Here is a 21,369-nt window from a genome sequence, read left to right on the forward strand (position 1 = left end):
TCCAACTATATATTTTATCACGTTCTGTAATCATTAAGATGAAGCAACGGCCTTTATTTAGGAAACATCTGTACTTCATGCGTACGGCAATATTTGTTTTGTGCGTTTATTAAATTAAAATTTTATTGTTTATTATAACGCAGGTGATCGTAAATGTTACACGGGCAAACGCGGAATGCGACTAAAAAATAAATTATTCTCATAGATGTCGATGTACGCAATCGTGATACGTCAAATATTCAGTACTGTAATGGAATTTGAATGTGTACTGTCTTGAATTCGTAAACCCATGGTTCAGTAAGATGTCGCGCTGAGCTCTAAACGCGCGAAATATTGGTTTGATAACAACCATACTATGATGATACTTTGTACAGTCTTCTTCATAATAATTCATAATAAGTTTTATAAGCCCGTTATCTATATTTATAAAAATGAATTGCTGTTCGTTAGTCTCGCTAAAACTCGAGAACGGCTGGACCGATTTGGCTAATTTTGGTCTTGAATTATTTGTGGCCAAAGCTCGGCCACAATTCCGTCACTGTCTTATTCCTTCTATAATCATTTAGTCTTGCTAATTTTTTTATAGAAATATTTTTTTTAATAAAAATATGACTAACTTTCTGTATACTAAACGGCAATTTCGTAGGTAAAGACCTGAATATGAATAGGTAGCGCGATGGATGCTTCGCTTTCTATGTGTTACTCAAATAAATTCAGACTAAAAATCACGCCAAGTAATAAAATTCTGTGCATTATGCAAAAAATAATGCAAATTTATTATACAGGAGAATCGTAACCACGCCATTTAACTTCTATAGTTAGAACTGCTAGGAACTTCATTTTTCGCAATAAAACGAACTAGGTCGAACTCATTCACGTACCAGCAGAACTTAATGAGTTTTTACTCCGTTTCGTCCCTAAACAATACTTTATAATTTCAGAACCTCTTTAAATAAACTTATCTGCAGCATTTTAACAGTCACAGATCCTTATTTTTATGGAGAAACGCGTAGAATCTCCTCGTATCTTCGTAATAATAGGTTTATCGCGTTTATACCTAGGCTATTGGATTTTATGTATCATCCTGACAGTTATAAAGTGGAATTGCACTCTTTTTCCTGTTATGACGAGGTTTAACGACGTTTTTAACTATTTCCGTGAGGCTAGTTGTTCATACAGTTTTATAGGTGCTTTGTTTCCATCGCGGATCTAATGGAAGTGAGAATCTTCACTTAACTGATATGACGACTTCACGGTGTTGTGATTGATATAAAATATGAATTTGATTATATTATTGATGATTCGAATAGTCATTCGAATACGTACGTTGCATTTAATACAATAAAACCGTAAATTTAGAACAAGCACATAACATAACACCAGTTTTTATTTCAATTGTTTATGTGCAGACAGACTGGCCCTCATACTGTTTATTTGAATAGATATACTCTCGAACTTATAATCGACATATGCATATGGTAAATACTTTTAATGTGCAAGCTTGGAAGTAAATCTGTATAAAACTCTGTAATCACCATAAAATCTCAGAGCTCACCACCACTATTTGCAACTGATGTGTTCATCTGTATTCTGCGTTTTAAGGGATCATATTTACTACCCGGCTGTGAAAAGAACTTCTTCCACGGTGTATCCTCTAACAGGACCTTTAAAAGGAGTTCTCGGCGATAGACATCTGATTCGGTGGAACTTTGGAATCGTTGTATGCTGTATACCCCTCTGAAATGCTAAAACACAAAAGAAATCCTATTTTTCCAAACTGAAATCCTGTATTATGCGGCATCCACCCGAAAATTGTTTACCTTTAGAGTACAGTGATGTGTGCCTGTATTTTCCTGACTAAAACATTAAAAAGGCCTGTTGAAAAGCAACTTTGTGCTCGTGTCTGTTCAAACACTTATGTAAGTAAACCTTTGTTTATATTTTCATTCTGTTGAAACAAGGTTTATTACCTCCGCTTCGTCCTCAACCGCTTTGCGTCGACGTTCAATCGTTTTTTATCCAAATTATCTCCCTGTTCAAAAGAAAAACGTACAGTTCATTTTTCCTAGTAAAACAATGTGCACATTATCAGTATGTCTTGTTCGCGGCTCATATATTTTTCTCGAATTGTCGTTTCTATGTGAAGCAAGTCTCTATACCTCTTGTCTATTAAGACTGAAAGGGTGAAGTATATGTAAGTGGGGAGTGATTTTGCAATAGAAGCTAGGAATCGTGTCCCTCGACGTCGGCGCACGTATTCTCTGTAAAACACCCTTTTGAGACGTCTGCTAGGGACGGGAGCCCGTCATAAGTACCGGCAATAGATGACACTTGTGCATTGTGAAGTCCGTATTCATCATGCAGTGCTTTTTTGTTTCCCTGGAAATACAGAATAACGTTTTACATACATACGAGTATATAGAATTAAAATTTCACATGAAAATGCTTTTGTAATTTAAATTTCGATTAGCAATTTATAAATTTCAAAAAACATTAAATAACAATTTTAAATAAATTCTTCTCCGAAATAAAAAAAAACTCACGTGTCAAACCAACAACCACTTCGATGCCTTGTTATAATGATTACACAAACGAATCCAACCGCTGAAATGTCTTTTCATCTTGCAGTATACGTCTTTTTTAATTGCTTAGATGGGTGGACCAGCTCACAGCCCACCTGGTGTTAAGTGGTTACTGGAGCCCATAGACATCCACAACGTAAATGCGCCACCCACCTTGAGATACAAGTTCTAAGGTCTCAAGTATAGTTACAACGGCTGCCCCACCCTTCAAACCGAAACGCATTACTGCTTCACGGCAGAAATAGGCAGGGTGATGGTACCCACCCGCGCAGATTCACAAGAGGTCCTACCACCAATAATTACGCAGATTATAATTTTGCGGGTTTCATTTTTATTACACGATGTTATTCCTTCACCGTGGAAATCAATCTTGAACATTTGTTGAGTACGTATTTCATTAGAAAAATTGGTACCCGCCTGCGGGATTCGAACACCGGTGCATCGCTTCAACACGAATGCAACGGACGTCTTATCCGTTAGGCCACGACGACTACAAAACGACGGGTGGTACCCATAACCTAAAATAGATAGTTTGTATATTGTATGATATTGATGAAGACTGAATAAAATCGCTTATAAATATTATAATACATATAATTAGCGACGTATTGTAGACCGCTTGAAGTTTGTTCGTACCACCGTCTTACTCTTTACTGTAATGAAATTACGCAAAATGATAATTTGATCTCATTATTTCACGCTTGCGGCAGTACAATGACTGTTATGATTATGATGAACAACCTAAACACACCAATATACAGTACCGTCGACTTCAAGACAACTATTAAGGAGGCTATAATGACAATATAGTTAGTTTTATTTAGACGTTTACTTATAACAGAATAAGTTGGAGCAATATAAGTTTCATCGCAAGTCAGCGGGCGAGCTCACTGCCCGACTGATGAGTTTTCTAAGTTTCCCCTTAGAATGTTCTTACTACATGGAGGCGTGTCCCGAACGTTAAACGTACGTGTCGTGCCCACAAAACTTGTTTTATTGTTCCAAGTCCCCCTATAATTACAATAGTAAATTGAATGAAAATATAACAAATTCGTTTTTTTTGGTATAAATAAAAATATTGCCTATAAATGGTTGGGCGGGTAATCTGTTTGATAATTCTCTATATAATTATATTCTCAGAGACCTATATTTTGTTTGTGCAATAAGAGACCTGCTACTTAAAACTAATGTGTTTATCCATAGTGCGTTATTTAAGAACACTTCACACATCATTCGGTTCTAGAATGAAATTCCCTCCTTCATTTTTCCTGAGCGCTAGAACATGTTTTTTTAAACGAAGTCGAGGGGAGTCCTTAGCGCTAGGCAGTGGTTGGTAATGGCACTGGTATTAATCATGGCGGGGGGTATAAGCGGGGGTGTTTTGCTTTCTAAGGCAATAGAAACAGAGTTTTGTATATCTTGTTTGTATGTCATGCTTGGCTAAAAAAAATAAGTCCCTGTTGAAATAAATATTTAAATTAAAATAATAACTTATTAGTTAGTAGTAAAAAAGACTTTCACGACAATAATCAGAAGGCGATGTATTAAACGGTGCTCCTAAAAAAATCCGATCGAGACAATCCGTGTTAATTAACAGTCATAAAACTCCCATACATTCGAAAGCCACACATGATTGTGTTATAAAACGCTATCCAAGGTTTCTTAGTTAAATATAAGCGGTCTACTTCGTGGAAACAAGACCGAGGCCGTGCCTGGAGACGAAATTATTGATTTCAGCGCAACGCCCGCTAAACTTTTGCATTATTTTCCTTTGACCAAGGATTGAATATCTTACGTTTCTTGCTTTAACGTAAATTGGAACATATTCTAGTTTAAAAAAAAATCGCTCACGAAAACCTTGTCACTACATAACATTTCAAAATATAGATTTTCTCCTTTGTTCAAACAATTGACCTACAATCAACTTAGCTCAGATATATGTATATATAGAAAGAAAAAAAAAACATCTTAAATTATCATAAGAAACTTACGAATTAAACGAGATATTATTATTATTATCATTTAGTTACAGTAACATAAGGGCTGATTACTTTTTTGATTAAAAAAAAAGTTGTTAGCTTAGTAAAACCTTTTTCGTAATCTTTGAGTTCGAGGAATCTCTATAATACTAGAGGTCCCGCAGTAGTCGAAATTCGACTATAATTAATTGGAATTGTAAGTTTGTACACTATTATAATATGATTGTATTTTATACTTCTATAATCACAATTTCGCCAAGACAAACAATATTTAATCTATTCTCAATTTGACCACAGACGTCAAGAACAAAAGTTTGACAATAAGTAGTATGCATGCGTGTGTGCGTCAAATACATGGTATGTAGTGTGTATAATGTTTTCTTTATTGATTTAATGTATCTTTTATGCATTATTTTAAAAAAATATTAGCATTGTACACTTCTTCTCTATATTCTCTATAAGTGTGGAAAATTTCATACTCCTCCGTCCCCGCAATTTTCGTAAAAAGGGATACAAAGTTTTTGCTTCACATATTAATATATAGATTATAATATATTTACGTATTCGAATAAGTGATTATGAATAGAACACATGTAAAAGTAATTATGCAAGAAGAAACTGTAAAAGAAGAATTGAATGCATCAATAATGTCTAAAATTCCCGATATTCGAACATACTAAAATAAATTGTTCCAAGCTATATTTCTGTCATATTTTATGATTACTTTATACAAAGTGAATAAAAAAGCTCCTTAAAATTACATAAATCAGAAAACTAGAGTTATCGCACCATAATCATACCCCAAAAAATTTTTTTATTGATTAGGTACAATTCGGTGATTCCACCGCTAATTGCATAGTTTCAGTAGCAGTTTCAGTTCTCTGTTGAGGAAAGGACGAATGTTTTACAAAGAATATTATATGATTTTGAGTTAAAACCTTTTTAAATGTATTTTACTTATATAGGTGTACAAAAGTGCATCGAAAAGAAGTGCGGTAGAAAATTACGAACATCGGCACAGAGCTAACTCCTCGCTAATGACTTGAATGGCTTCATTAAGTGAGACGCCGATACGTGCCTGCAAATGTGAATCAGTTTAAAACGACTAACTAGTACGCTGACTTCATTGTGGAACGTGCTTTTTCCCGTAATCGTATTACCATCATTCACGGCAAACGAGATCAGTTTGACTACGAGAGGTTAAAGTGTAGATGGCTGGTCTACTAGCCGGAATGGACGTATTGTTCGCAAAACAGAACGTATGTGTAACGTACTAACGTCCAGCTTGGCTGCGTTAAAAATAGATCGAACCGGACATTGAACCGGTGCCTCCGGACAACGTTCTAATGAAAGTGTCCTATAGAATTAATTTTACGTTTTCACGACTGAATCAATTCTTCCCCTTCTCGAATTAATTATGATATTCGTACCGTTCCTAATTCGGTTTACGTTACCACGTTCTTGATAGATGTTTCATAATTATGATGTTTTTTTAATAAACGCAGCGCTGTTCATTTTAAGCAGGCTATCCGCTATAAATCAACTTATGTTTTGTTAGAAATATTTTGTTTGTATTTAAGAATTAGGCCGCCGAATATCTACGAGCTGGTTAAGCGGGTCTGTGTACAGTAATTTAATTAAACTGTTTTTCACGCCGGGCCTTGATGAAAAGTTAACGAATTATTTTACTAAAAATTTATGAGTATTTTTTCTTTATAATAAAATACATTGTGAACAAACATCCCGAATATTAACATTATAAACGTTTAGTTCAAATTTGATGCAAAAAGGAAAATAAATAATCGGGAAAAAATCACACACGGTGATCGGGCCCCAAACTAGAATTCCCTTTATTACAGGAATAAAAAACTGGTTGATATACGTACTTCTATACATTTCTAAGTACACGTAAATAAATATTAAATATCTTGACAGAGAATAAACCTGTTCGAAATACAAATATTTTCTTTATGTGGGAATCGAACCCGGGATCCTCAGCCCAGTAGTCAGGGTGCAGTATATTACACCACTGAGTCAATAAATGAGTAATAACTAGTCGTAATAGTAGTAGTAATGAGTAATAAGTTTTAGTATGTACAATATTATTATTTTATTCCGTTATATCTCGGTGGCACTTTGCACTGGATGGTTCACTTGGTTCGTAAGAATCAGAGCGGTACAGGTATTCTCTGTCACTAAATACACGGTTAGTACGTGTGCTAAGGCAGGTACCAATGCCACACCGGTATTTCTTTTGCACTCAGAACTCCATGTCATTTTACTTCAGCTTAGTGAAGTTTTATAAGGATCTTGATCTAAAACATACCAACTCCGCAACTAGGGAATTAAAGTGTCAGAAACATCAAGTCCTGTAGTTGGCTTCGAAGCGTAAACTCCAGTTTAATCGTAAATTTGTATGGGTCACTTACGAAAGCTATTCCAGGCTCCTGCGAGAAGTTGGAACTTCGCCGTTTAGTGATGTGACATAAAAGCAGCAACGTAAAAGAATTTTAAATTTTCATCCCGAAAAATTGCCACTTTTAACAGAACGTTTTCATTTAGATTGATAGCTTCATTATTTTGATGTGAATCCACGGCCAATGCGAAGCTGAATATGGAAACGGTGAAAAATGAGTTATAAAATGAAGAAGAAAAAACCGACTGTTTCAAAATGCTAACTACTTACTGGTGGTAGGACCAGGTACCACCACCCTGCCTATTTCTGCCGTGAAGCAGTAATGCGTTTCGGCTTGAAGGGTAGGGCAGCCGTTGTAACTATACTTGAGACCTTAGAACTTATATCTCAAGATGAGTGGCGTATTTACGTTGTAGATGTCTATGGGCTCCAGTAACCACTTAACACCAGGTGGGCTGTGAGCTCGTCCACACATCTAAGCAATAAAAAAAAATTTAAAAAAAACTAAGAACGGCTCTATAACATCTCTCTATTGTACTACGAGTATAACATATAAATTATTTGTTACTAAAAGTATGACAGACGTGAACGTTTAAAGCATTTCCACTATTGAAATGAAACTCATGACACCTGATATGTTGAAACCCGTCAAATTAGGTTTAATTAGACATATGTATCTACGCTCTAACAGTTCTAACACATTAGCCCTTTTAAGCAGACGTGTATAAAAATGATACATAATAATATTATGTAATGGGAGTTTAACTGTTTTTGTGTAAATTGCGCCTTAAAAATATATAATACTGATAATTTTAATATAGTAAAAATGAACCGTTGAATAATAATAATCTGCAATTTAGGATTATGGGTTTTTTTAAAATTAATCTAGAGCATGTCACTGTGTAAACGTTTGGAGCATTTCGAGCTAATTCGTTCTTTGTTACATCAACCATACAATACATATTCTGTACATTTGTAAATGTTTCAACGGCGGATCTCATTGTTGACGTGACGTGCGTGGTCTCCGCTATTGTCCAGATTTTTGTATTGTGGTAGTCTGATAAAATAGCGTGCGATGACCGCATTCTACTTTTTATTACGCGATCTCACGAAAAGAAACGTCGCGTGCGCCTCTTAATTGAGATAAATGTTGATACAGTCAAATGTCATGCTCATATTGTTTACACTGATCATTGTATGATGATATGTCGTGTTTGCTTAGAGGAAAAAGCTGGATACTTTAAAATGTGCTATATGACTTCATAATTACTTTGCGTAATGCTGTCGTAACATTTCGGATCTTTTAATCATGCTAATTATTGCTAATCCATATAAGTATCACAAGAATATTTAAAAAGAGATGAGAGCGTGAAAATGGAAAAAAAAAATTAATACAATGAATATTAATATAGGAGTGCCAGGTTCCAAAATCAAATGTGTATATACTTCATCACTACATAGTATAAAACAAAGTCGCTTTCTCTGTCACTATATCCCTATGCATGCTTAAATCTTGAAAACTACGCAACGGATTTTGATGCGGTTTTTAATAGATCAGATAAGAGTGATTGAAGAGGAAGGTTTATATGTATAATAAAATCCATTAAATAGTGGAGAAATCAATAATAAATTACAGTTTCCGAAGCGAAGCGAGGGCGGGTCGCTAGTGTATTTATAAATTTATAATAGTGTTTACGACCAGCATCTGTGTTTTTCATTATTGTATTATTTTTATACTTGTCAAATTTGATAAACAAACATCATTTTGATTTTTTAGTATCCTCACGCTTACAAGTATGTACATTGTAATAATTATGCCCTTAATTAACGAAAACTACGTTACATACACCCATAAAAAAAAAAAAAATTTGTTGATTGTTTTTTTATAGACTATTAGACAGGCAAAGGGTAAATCGGCCAAACAGCCAAATATTTTTTAACTGGCTGTAGCCGCTTAGACAATTATTTGGCAATATTGTAACGTTTAGAAATCAAATTTAAAGATGCGGTCATTAATTTTGAACTGCGACGAGTAACTAATGAGTTAACTGTTCTCGTTGGTTCTGTTATCAAGACTGTTATGATACAGCAAACGTCTCATGGACGTCAGAACGAGCTCACGGTTCATTCGGTCTTAAATGTGTAGCGGAGTCCGCACTGCCACTTTGTCATCAATAACTATGTACATGTTAAGGGTTGCATCTTATTATACGGTATTAATGTTTCATCGTGGAAATTATTGGTAAATAAATATTAGGCACACGATTAAGTACTTAGAAATAATGCTACCTAAGCTAATATCGAACCACGGCGTGATAATATTCCTATAAATACGAGTAAATTGGGTGTCTTACCTATTAGATCATTAAGTTAAAATTATGATTCGCTTCATATCCTTATATCATGCTATTCCAATAGTACCGAAAAGCACCGATATGTATGTTCGGATTTTAATTTCTTTTTCTATATTTAAACTTAATTGATGTCTCTAGGTTTTCGTTTATTGATATCACATATAAACGAATATACGGCTCACCTGAAGGTAAGACGGCATTAATTTTAATGTTTATAAGCGGCCCGAGGCAGTAGCTAACTGATCTCAATTAAAAGACCAAACCACGAACTGTCAATTGTTTCTTTGGTTATTACTAAATTAGTGAAAGTGTCAGATATAGCAGACATAAAACATGAACTAACCAATTATATGATGAGTTCGAAGCTCTTGATTGGAGTGTCTAAGTGTTCGTGGGCCCATTGAAGCCCTACAACTTGGTTCTAATTGCTCAAGATGCTATATTCTATGATACGAACCGACAAATTGATCGCCTCACGCGATCCTTCTCTCTAACGATAAATATTTCCTTAAATGGCTTTCATACAAATTCAATATAGCGTTATGAAACGAAATTGTAGTGACGTTTTGTCAAAACTGATGTATCTCTATAAATTTCCTTAAAAGCTTCGTACATCAAAATGAATTTTGTTTTTAGCTGGAGACATTTAATGTAAGTAAAACGTTAATTTTCTGTAGCGTTTTGGTATAATTCGGACTAGACGATGACCGAGCTTTGATCCATTTTTTTTTTTTTTGATAACGCCATCTTGTTGTCTTTAAAAACGTTTAGTTGCCCTCAATTAAGAAAAATAGTATTATTATTCGCCAATAGATGTCGGGAAGAGTTGATTATTGAAAACACGAATAAAACTGAAAAATTTAGATAGATCGATTTATCGCCCCCGAAGTCCCCTGTATACTAAATTTTATGAAAATCGTTGGAGCCGTTTCCGAGATTCAGATTATATAATTATTTATATTAATATGTATACAAGAATTGCTCGTTTAAAGGTATAAGATATGAATATTGCGTGTATTTTGTTTGTTGTGTTGCAAACAATCCACTGCTAAACGAAATAAGTTCAGCCACTGATGTGTGAGCTACGTAACCGTCCGGGTTTGAGGAAATTAACAAGGTTAAAGTCCATGAAGTGGTGCAATCATTAATTAGCATGGCAAGCGACAATTCCAATTTCAGCGGCAATTTTCGTTGCTCAGTTTGTCACGGCATGTGCTATATTCATAATTGCACGGAAAACACGTTCAGCGTAGTGTACCAACTGTGTTTTAGTTCGGTGAATGCGCACTATGCAATTTTACAGCGATAGCAGTGCACGCCATAATTTGAAAACGGTGAATTTAACTGTTTGCGTTAATTAATAACATCCCAATTTAATTTTGTTTTGTTAAGGTTTGTGTAGATTTTGGATTGTAGTATTAACCTATAAAATAAAGTTAATAGTACTGTTGTATTGCCAAAGGAACATTTTTGTTATTATTCTTGTCCTTTAAAAAAATGTCTTCATCTTATCATTCGTGACGATCCAATTTCCACGGAATGTTAATGAATAAAACAGTCACCCGAAAATCCGGGCTACGCTTATCAAAGAAAATTCCTAATTTGCTTTCAGCTATGCTAATTCTTTGATTTTATCAGGATATTAAATTGGATTTACGAAATATGAAGTATAAATTTTAGCACACTTCTGTATCTACCGTCGGAGTTTTTCAAATTTAGTTGTACATACACATATAAATAGTCAGGTCATAAGTATTGTCACACAGTAAAAACTTTTCTTTTAGAATGCTGGCCACAAAAACGTTTATTGAATTCGAATTTCGAATTGTTCATGAAAATAAAAAATGTATACTTTTAGAATTTTACTCATTTTTAAATATGGAGTGGACGCTTAAAGAAGATCGTGTTGCAGTTATTGCGTTGCATCGTTGCGGTTACGCGTCAATTCAAATTTTTAACATACTGAAAAATTTGAATATAACCAAAAGATTCGTTTATCGTACCATCAAACGATACAATGAAGACTCTAGTGTAGATGACAGGTCAAGAAGTGGTCGCCCTCGGTCTGTTAGGACTCCAGCAGTGATAAAAGCTGTGAAGGCGCGAATTCAAAGAAATCCCAAACGTAAGCAGAAACTGTTGGCCCTTCAGATGGGGTTAAGTCAAACCACGGTGAAAAGGGTGTTAAATGAAGACTTAGGGCTTCGGGCATATCGAAGAAAAACAGGACATCGTTTGAATGCTCGTCTAATGGACCTGAGACTGAAGAGATGCCGCGCTTTGTTGAAGCGGTACGCGGGAAAAAAATATCGGGAAATTCTTTTTTCGGATGAAAATATTTTTACCGTAGAAGAGAGCTACAACAAACAAAATGATAATGTGTACGCACACAGTAGTGAAGAAGCGAGCAACCGTATTCCGCAGGCAGTCGCCGATATTGACATGGACCTCGTTCGTGCTGCGATAGACGACTGGCCGCGCAGATTGAAGGCCTGTATTCAAAATCACGGAGGTCATTTTGAATAAACTTTAGTGTCATAAGAATCTATGTTTTGTTAAGTTCATTTTGGTATATGAATGGTTACATAATGAAAAAACTTGTTTCAATTATTTTACATTAAACATGTGACAGAATTTATGACCTGACTAGGTATATGCACATATATACACATGCATATATATACACATATATCCTTACATGTGGTAGGATCTCTTGTGAGTCCGCGCGCATAGGTAGGTACCACCACCCTGCCTATTTCTGCCGTGAAGCAGTAATGCGTTTCGATTTGAAGGGTGGGGCAGCCGTTGTAACTATACTTGAGACCTTAGAACTTATATCTCAAGGTGGGTGGCGCATTTACGTTGTGGATGTCTATGGGCTCCAGTAACCACTTAACACCAGGTGGGCTGTGAGCTCGTCCACCCATCAAAGCAATAAAAAAATAATCCTGTTTTTTGTTGTTATTAAGTGCTTGTTTGCGCAATGGTTATAATTTGCAAAAAAAATATATCGGTGAACTGTGTAGTCATCATGATCGTCATCAGTCTTTAAACGTCCACTTTTGACAGCTTTTCCCAAGCTTTCCCAAGGCTTGTCACAATGACCCGCGTTGCTCGCATCCATCGCATCATGAGCAGGTCAACGCTCCACCTTTTGATAGGTCTATCCACGCTGTGTCTTAAGCGCGGTCACCACTCGAGAACTTTTTTGGCCCCAATCTCATTCCTGATTTGATTTCGCAGGGAAACCGATAGTATCTAGACTGCACGGAACGCAAATACTTATCAAATTATTACAGTAAAATCATCCGTACATGCTAATCTGGTAGAGTACCGTTTTTTAATTTCTTTCCTATACATAATTCATTTCAAAGTTTAAATATCAGGGCACATGGTTTGATTATTTTTGTATTCCAGATAATTTCCATACACCCTGTACAGTAAGTAAAACATGTGATTATACGCGCAATGTTGTAACTTAGTCGGGCGCGGGTCATTGATAGGGTGCCTAGTGTAAGGATTCTTAAATAACAGAGGACAATGATCTCGTGGCTGGGCGATGTTTTTTAATTGGCTTTGATGGGCGAGCTCATGGTATAGCTAATGTTAAACATCGCGACATGAGGTCGAAGATTCAATTAGATTATTTTCAATAAGAATTAGTTTTAATTAGAGCTATTTGCGGCAGATGTGAGGTGTACTTTGGTACCAACTGTTGAGGAGGCTATTTTTTTGTTAAATGGTTGAACGAATCGCGGCTTTCCTTAACGGTTAAATGGTTATCAGAGCCCATAGATATCAAAAACATTAATGGCGCTACCCAGCTTCAGAATTTACAATGTACAACGGCTGCCTCACCGAACCACCGCTGCACCGTTTCAAACTGAAACGTCGGTTTTAGTTAGTACTGTTTTAGGATAGCATTAGCCAGGGTGTTACTCTACTAACAGTAATTACTCAAATTAATTTTTTTGCGTAGTTCATTTTTATTACACGCTGTTATTCCTTGGAATATATATTATAATTCTGTGGAAGTTATTTGTGAACGTGTGCTGGTATGTATTTCATTAGAAAAAATTATACCCGTCTCTGAAATTCGAACTCCGGCATAGTTTTATCGCTCGAGACCAATTTATTGGACGTCCCACCCTTTGGGCCACGACGACTTCTAAAACCTATCAGCATTTTTTTTATTTCGCTAGTTTGACTTCAAAATGCCGTTGTTCATTTAGTATATAGTAGTCTTTCGAGAACTATCCAAAAGGGCTAAGTTATGAGGTACATATTACATATTAGTTTTTGTATTGGGTTAACAGCAACATCTTTAGTTTGTAGGAATCACAAATGTTAAATTTTCATGAAAATCCGTATTCAATTTCTGATATATGACCGAAAACAATGCGACGATATTCGAATTCGGTATTCCAGATTCTCTTTAGACTTAATGCGGAATCCACCAATAAATCTCGATGCGGTTTTCAAAGCTAAATTTTGCAAGCCAATCCATTTTCCCGCTGTCCGAGCTCTTTCCCAAAAACATTTAATGGTAAGATTTCAGTCATATGGTATGATTTAATGTATTGTCCGTAAAAATGATTAGTATTAACTCGGAAGTTTAATTTCGTAAATCGATCCCTGCTTAAGATCGAAGTTTGTAGCGTCACTTAAATTTTGAGGGGTTTTTTTTATTGCTTAGATGCTATAGCCGTTGTAACTATACTTGAGACCTTAGAACTTATATCTCAAGGTGGATGGCGCATTCACGTTGTAGATGTCTATGGGCTCCAGTAACCACTTAACACCAGGTGGGCTGTGAGCTCGTCCACCCATCTAAGCAATAAATAAAAAATAACTTTATAAGTTAGTTTTGTTGTCACTGTAAATTATAAGTGTAAGACAAGACAATACTCAATGAATAATACAGATTATCTATTTCCTGTATCTTTACAGTTGATTCCAGTACGATTCCAGTTCGGTTCATTCTCGGAGTATCAATTTCAACTGCTATTTCAATTGTTTGAGACAGCAATTACAAATTAAACTTTCTCCTCGATACAATAGCGGAAAGTTAATATTTAAGTTGTATCAGAAGTCTTAAAGACTATATAATTTAACTCGTGAACGTTTCAGCACTTTCATTTGTATCTAAGTTTCAGAGTTTCATTCTCACCTCGCAGTTTCTCTACATAATACGAGTCGTCTATTATCAAAGGTGGCAATCTGTGCATTTGGACAAAAAAATGTTATTGATATGTCAATACAGATTGATTTGAATATAATAGTCTCCTTCAAAGAATACGGTTCAAAACCTGCATTAAATAAAGGTTAATAGTTAACCTGTTATTTATCTAAGATGTCGTTCCGAAGAGTTTTGTGACTGCCAATGGAATACAAAGTCAATAATTCGTTTTTCTGATTTACCAATAATTGTCCAAAATTCAGATTGCCGGCTTTGATAATAGTCGACTCATACGTGATATTCACGCGACTATGCGACTAAAATGTATGAAGTTAACATGTTTGCACTACACTCAATTTCCTGATTTAAAAAAAATACAATTAAGATAAATTTGTGAGTTTAGCGAATCGAAATTAAAGGTTGTAATAAAGCTTTCATCTATTTTTACGTTCCTATATACAAACACTTAAATATTTGCTAGGCTAAAGCGCATAACGTGGTGGCCAATACTCACTAAGATTCTCAAATATTAAGTGTATTATCAATGCTACAATTCTTTTCAATTGCAAATCACACATCATTGACATCATAAGTATCAATTTGTACAAAGAAAATCGATAGTAAAATTCCTCGAACCCGAACGTATGTATGATTTGGTTGGAGACAGAAATATACGGGGTGGTTATACCTACCCGTACAGTCTACTATAAAATGGTAGCCAATATCTTAAATAAAGCTTTAGCTTTTCACTACAGGCCATTAAATTACTTTTTAACATAAAACAAAGTACATAAAACAGTGTCCTAAAAACAAAAAAGAAATTTTTCCGACGAACAAAAAGTGTTAGTAATTTATAAACTTGTATTAATGTTTTGCCAACATCTCTGACTTCGTTACGTTGTTTTCCTCAATTTAAGTGTAGAGGGTAATCCGTTTCGTGAGCACCGTAAATTCGAAGGTTCGACCGTAATGTAAGTTTGGTCTCTGTGGGCAAAGATGGCGCGTTGCTCCGGTCACGAGGCAAACACGCGGCCGTAGTGTACGCATGCGCATTACATGTCGGGCGGCAGACGGGAAACCACCCCCGCCCACTCACCTGTTCCAGGTTCTGTTAAAACCACACATATTTCACGGGATAAATCGAGAGTCTAAATGAAATTAGATTGAGGCAGTTTTTTTATATTGCATATAGATTGTGTTAAGTGGGTAACCACTAGCCCTATCTATAAAGTTAATGCCGCCACCCACCTTAAAAAATAACCCCGAATTCTTAATTGAATTGTATAGCAGCTGTTAAACTTTTGAAACCGAAACAAATGACTGTTTCGCTGCAGAAATAGGAAGGTGATACCTAACTCTGTGGATTTATAATACGCCCTAATACAATATATGGACAGTGAAGTCTACGCAGATTTTATAAATTTTGCGATTTTGATTATAGATACACATTAGTCAACTGCGATCGAGAGCTCATAATATTTCGAGATGAGTGGCTTCATTCTTGTTGTGTTATCAGCTTATCTCGTCGTATACGAAAACAAAAGAAACGAATCCTTAAATGGAATATTTAGCAAATTAATAACAGTTTAATATGAGGTTTTTTCTTGGCACCGAATGATTTTATCCGTTATTGGCATAAAGCCAAATTGTGCATTAGATTTTTTCACTACTGGAAATAGGGAAGAAAGAGAATTGTGTTCTAAAAATTAATTATATTAATTTAGACCTTGTAATGTGTGTAACGGTTAAATGCTTAAGCATGTGTGTGTGATCCCGATTACAGAAGGACGTGGTCCTGGATTGCATCGGATCTTTATTAAAAACAAAAACTAGCTGACCCGGCAGACTTCGTAGTGCCTTAATCGATAAATAAAAGAGCTAAACTATTGTATAAAATAAACTTAAAACAAACAAAAGGAATTCGTCCGACGGGGGACACATCAAAGGGAAAACAAAATTGTTATTTTTATTTAATTCCGAGCATTTTCATATTTATCCACCTTTTAAACCTTCTCTGGACTTCCACAAGTAATTCAAGACCAAAATTAGCCTAATCGGTCCAGCCGTTCTCGAGTTTTACCGAGACTAACGAACAGCAATTCATTTTTATATATAGAGATTATTGGTATCCGAATTCTACTTGTTTTGTCTGGTATGAATCAGTTAACCATAGTGCAAAGACCTTATAGCTCGATGTCTACTTATGGTGAAGATTTAATACATCATATATTTAAATTATGATTGAATGTTAAAACAGCCGTTTGGCTGCATCGAGCCTGCGAAAAACCTGGTGGGCTCGCAAAGGACATGGGCTATTTTCGGCCCAGCTACCCGTGCTCTCAAGAACACGAATGAAATATCTATAGAAAAAAACATTCATTTTTTACGTACTTATTATAAAATTTAAGGGAATTTTAATGGTGGGATAATTAAAATCATAAATAAACAGAAATTAGCATGACTAAGCTACATCGATAATATTGAAGGAGTTGCCATAGGTAAAATATAATTATATTTTAAACAATTCACATTAAATCTTCTTAAAAAAGACATTATATAGCAAAAAACTAGCAAAATATATTAACAGATTTAATTAATGGATTTTAAAACTAGTATAAAACATTATATCTAAACAAAAATCTATTTTTATATTTTTAAATCCGTAGAATAAATCATTTCATTGATCAATAGTTATTCATCATAAGTAAAAAAAAAACTAGGCTTGTTTAATGTTTATTGACGTTTTACATTTGATCAGTCGTTTTCGCACTCATGCGCATTGTGGATATTATTTTACATGCCTGCCTGCCTACCTAGATATTATTATACCTGCTTATTATATTTAAGAATATTTAGAATGAGGTCTATGTCATAAAGTATAGTAATATAAATAATATTTAAGCTGATGATGATGTTAAAGTGTCAGTATATTGACAGCAAAATCATATGATATAACCTAAAATTCTTATCTTATTTTTTAAATATCACTGTATCCCCATGAACAATATTGATTTTAATTTGTTTATAATAAAAGGGATATATCGTTATTTAAACTTACTTTCATTACTGTCCTTGAACTTCGTTTAGTGGGCCGTTCAATGTATGGAGAGTGGCCATGTCCTTTGTGCCCATAAATATCAACACTATTATAAAAGTCTTTATTTAGTTTCAAAACGTTGTGGGCCAAAGTTTGCAAGATTGGGAAATATTCTAAGTAAACAATAAATCAACACATATTTACGTTGACATGTTTACGAATGTTTGCTTACATACATAAGTTAGGATCTTTTTGGCGTTCGGCCAAAATTCCAAAACTCCCTATAACATGCACTGCAACGCGGGTTTTTTTGAGCCTATCATTCTTTGCTTCGATTTTTCTTATCCTCATTTGCTGAAATACAATTCAATCATCCAATAGTAGGTATTATTTAATCGGATATTTAGGGTCTTAATAAGAAGACACATTCGGGTCAATGTATTACGTTCAGCAATGTGTGAAACTATCCGAAACTCGATCCGCGGAATAGGATTACAGCAAACGGCGGATTTATGCTTCGGATTTGGGGAAATCCCGTTGGACAAAAAGGGATACCGCGCGGATAGAGCAGTATTAGAGGCAATGTTTGATAATATTCCGTCATTTGTAGGCTACAAAGGACTCTTGTACTATTAACCGGATAATGCTTCAGACGATTGTGTTTTACTGTCTATTGCGGCTACGATTACTGGTGATTACTTCAGAAAGCAACGTTTTATATCAGATGTTTAATTTTGATTGTGCTTGTTTAAAATACTGTATTTTTTCTTTTCTTTCTATAAATGTATGTTTACTAATAATAAATATATTTCCTGTTTTCATGCTAACATAATAGTGGCCTTGAAGTGTAAGTATTTTAATGTTTGTGATTAAAATTTGCAATTCGATTATTACGATTATGTCGAAATCATTATTTTAAAACTAAGGTACATTTTAGTTTCATCAAGAAATAGTTATATCTGTGATGTTAAAACAGTATATTATATTTCAGATACGGACAATCAACGAGTAATAATCCACGTTAAGGATGTCAACGATGAACCCCCGTATTTTATCAATCGTCCGCTTCCAATGCAGACTGTAGTGCAGCTGAATGCCGCTCCAAACACACCAGTCTTTACGCTTCAAGCCAGGGACCCTGACTCCGACCATAATATCCATTACTTCATCGTTCGAGACAGAACCGGCGGAAGATTCGAAGTCGACGAGAGATCCGGAGTCGTCCGTACCAGAGGGACCGACCCGTTTCAACTTGACATGGAGTACGTGCTTTACGTCAAAGCGGAGGATCAGGTGAGATTTGTGACATATTGTTATAATAAGGTCTCGAATTAGAAGTTCGTGCTTCAAGAGCCATGTTTTTATAAGAACATCTACAAATTTTTTTTTGTTATAAGTTAAAATAAGTAAAATAAGTTTCATTTTAGAGAGATGCTTATCAGAATATTCTTCTAATGTGAACTTAGTCAACTGAAATTTGGACGACTAGAAGTGACTCTTAGACTAGCAATTTGTTATAATTGTCTGCATTAAGGATAATCGATAAATATTTATATATATATATATAAACAAGAGTAGGTGTGATTGGGTGTGTAGATTTGTATAGGTCTGTATTTGACTCCATAGTACCGACTTTTTTATTTGTAGTCTACCTAGTAATTTTTTGGAGATTACAGAATTAGTATTTATTTTATATCCCATACAGAGATGCCATTTTTTGGCAACCCAGTAAATTAAAGTGTGCGCTCCTATTTCCGGATATCGAAAAGGGAACACTCAAATTGTATGAGATAACATTTCAATTATAAACTAATTGGACATAGCTACTCTAGATAACACTGCTTGTTATCTAAATTTCATTTACTTTCGTTTAATATAGGTTAACTTAATAAAGATATAATTTTTAATTGCTAAAAAAATATCCATTGGATTAGTAAACTGCTCCTAGCACTATGTAGAAGGCAATACATAAATAAATACTTAAACCTCCGTAATCACGACGGGATTTAGTGGTCTTAAAAAATAATAATTTTGGATTGAATTAACGAGAGACGGGCATCGCGTTTCGAGATGTCTGAATTCGTAATTTATGAAGATTCTACTACAATTAGGGTTTAGCTGTTAAAAATTCCAAGAAGGGAATTCCAAGAAAGGGAAGGACTGGCGTATAAAAGTTAAATTAAAATTAACTTTCGCAGGAAAGAAACCTCTTTCAAGTAATTCAATACTTTGTCGGCCAGGCGTATTTACCTATGTGTTTTGAGGCGAATCGGTAAATTGATTTTACAAATAGACTAAAGCTAAAAATGACAAATGAAATGATCGAAAATGATAACTTTGAATAGTTATGTAGATGTTTTAGGCTCATTAATTAACATTTCAATGTACATAATTTTAACTCAAAACAAGCTATGTCAATTTCACTTATTAGTAGGTACTGGGTAGGTAGGTAATGGGTTGTCTTATGGTCGAATGGCATCACGATTCGATCCAGATATTCAGCCTTTAATTTCTTATGATCATATGACAGAGCCAGATCAAGAAGTATAAAAAAAGCATTGCATTAATGAACATGGATATAAATATATTATTAAAATAATAGTAGAAAACCGGACGTGCTTCCGAGTCAAAAACGAATTTGAATTAAATAATGACACTAATATGTCCTCATCGTGTCCTATAGAAGGATTAGTTACAAAAACTTTTCATAGAAATTATACGCTACTTATTTTTACCGCGAAGAAATAACTCGGTTTGATGAGTAGAATATCCTGATACAATGCAATTGAAATTTCGATCTTATTATGTCTCGAGCCGGATGACAGAATTCACCTTGTGTAGTCAATGGGTTTTTTTTATTACCCTTGTAGGCAGACGAGCATACGGCTCACCTGATGGGTATTACTGGTGCCTATGGACTTCAGCAATGCCAGTGGCAAAGCCAAGCTGCTGCCTACCGTTTAATACTTTCCACAAGCCTCGTTTGAAGAAGGACATGTCATAGCGCTCGCGCATGGATTATAATCATCATAATTTTTGTTAAATATATCTCTTAAAAGAAATTAATGTTGACCAAACGATATTATTCCAGAATGGTCGTGTCGACGAAAGGAGGTTTCAGTCAACTCCCGAAGAACGTCTCAGCATCGTCGGCGGAAAGCGAGCTCCGCAGTTCTATTTGCCGAGTTACGAAGCTGAAATCGCAGAGAACCAGAAAAAAGATTCCGAGTAAGTTTTCAGTAATAAATAAAACTAAATACACTCGTTTTCCCAACATTCAGATCAAAAGGAATGTTTCCGAAACTGCTAGTTGATTACATTATTGCATTATACGCGTCCTTTGAAGACGTTTTTCAAATGAAACTGATTTTTACGTCTAATGCATTTGCACAATAGTAGATTTTGTATTCTGTACACAAACCGAGTTTGTTTGTGATAACGTGAGACAACATAGTGATGAGATTGCGAATTAAACATAGCGGCTATGTAGCGGTTATATTTAAAATATATAAAAATGAATTGCTGTTCGTTAGTCTCGCTAAAACTCGAGAACAGCTGGACCGATTTGGCTAATTTTGGTCTTGAATTATTTGTGGAAGTCCAGAGAAGGCTTAAAATGTAGATAAATATGAAAATGCTCGGAATCGCAAATAAAAATAACAATTTTGTTTTTCCTTTGATGTGTCCCCCGTCGGACAGATTCCTTTTGTTTGTTTGAAGTTTATTTTATACAAAAGTTTAGGTCTTTGATTTATCGATTGAGGCACTATGAAGTCTGCCGGGTCAGCTAGTTTAAAATTAAAATAATTAATTGATAATATT

At 34.9% G+C, this 21,369-nt stretch overlaps 1 protein-coding gene across 9 annotated transcripts in view; it reads left to right on the top strand.

Annotated features, from left to right (window-relative positions):
* Positions 1-21,369, top strand: part of LOC114251597 (neural-cadherin) — a 340,197-nt gene that overhangs the window by 29,610 nt on the left and 289,218 nt on the right. For 6 of the 9 annotated variants that reach the window (XM_089727043.1, XM_089727041.1, XM_089727042.1 and 3 more), the window contains exons 3-5: positions 18,383-18,394; positions 18,539-18,840; positions 20,639-20,775. In XM_089727043.1, coding sequence (XP_089583169.1) covers positions 18,383-18,394; positions 18,539-18,840; positions 20,639-20,775 — 451 coding nt within the window. The remainder of the gene's footprint in view (positions 1-18,382; positions 18,395-18,538; positions 18,841-20,638; positions 20,776-21,369) is intronic. The other 3 variants (XM_089727046.1, XM_089727047.1, XM_089727045.1) reach the window with 1 other exon arrangement.

This window comes from Bombyx mandarina, chromosome 04, assembly GCF_030267445.1.
Source record: "Bombyx mandarina strain Sakado chromosome 04, ASM3026744v2".
Lineage (NCBI taxonomy): Eukaryota > Metazoa > Arthropoda > Insecta > Lepidoptera > Bombycidae > Bombyx > Bombyx mandarina.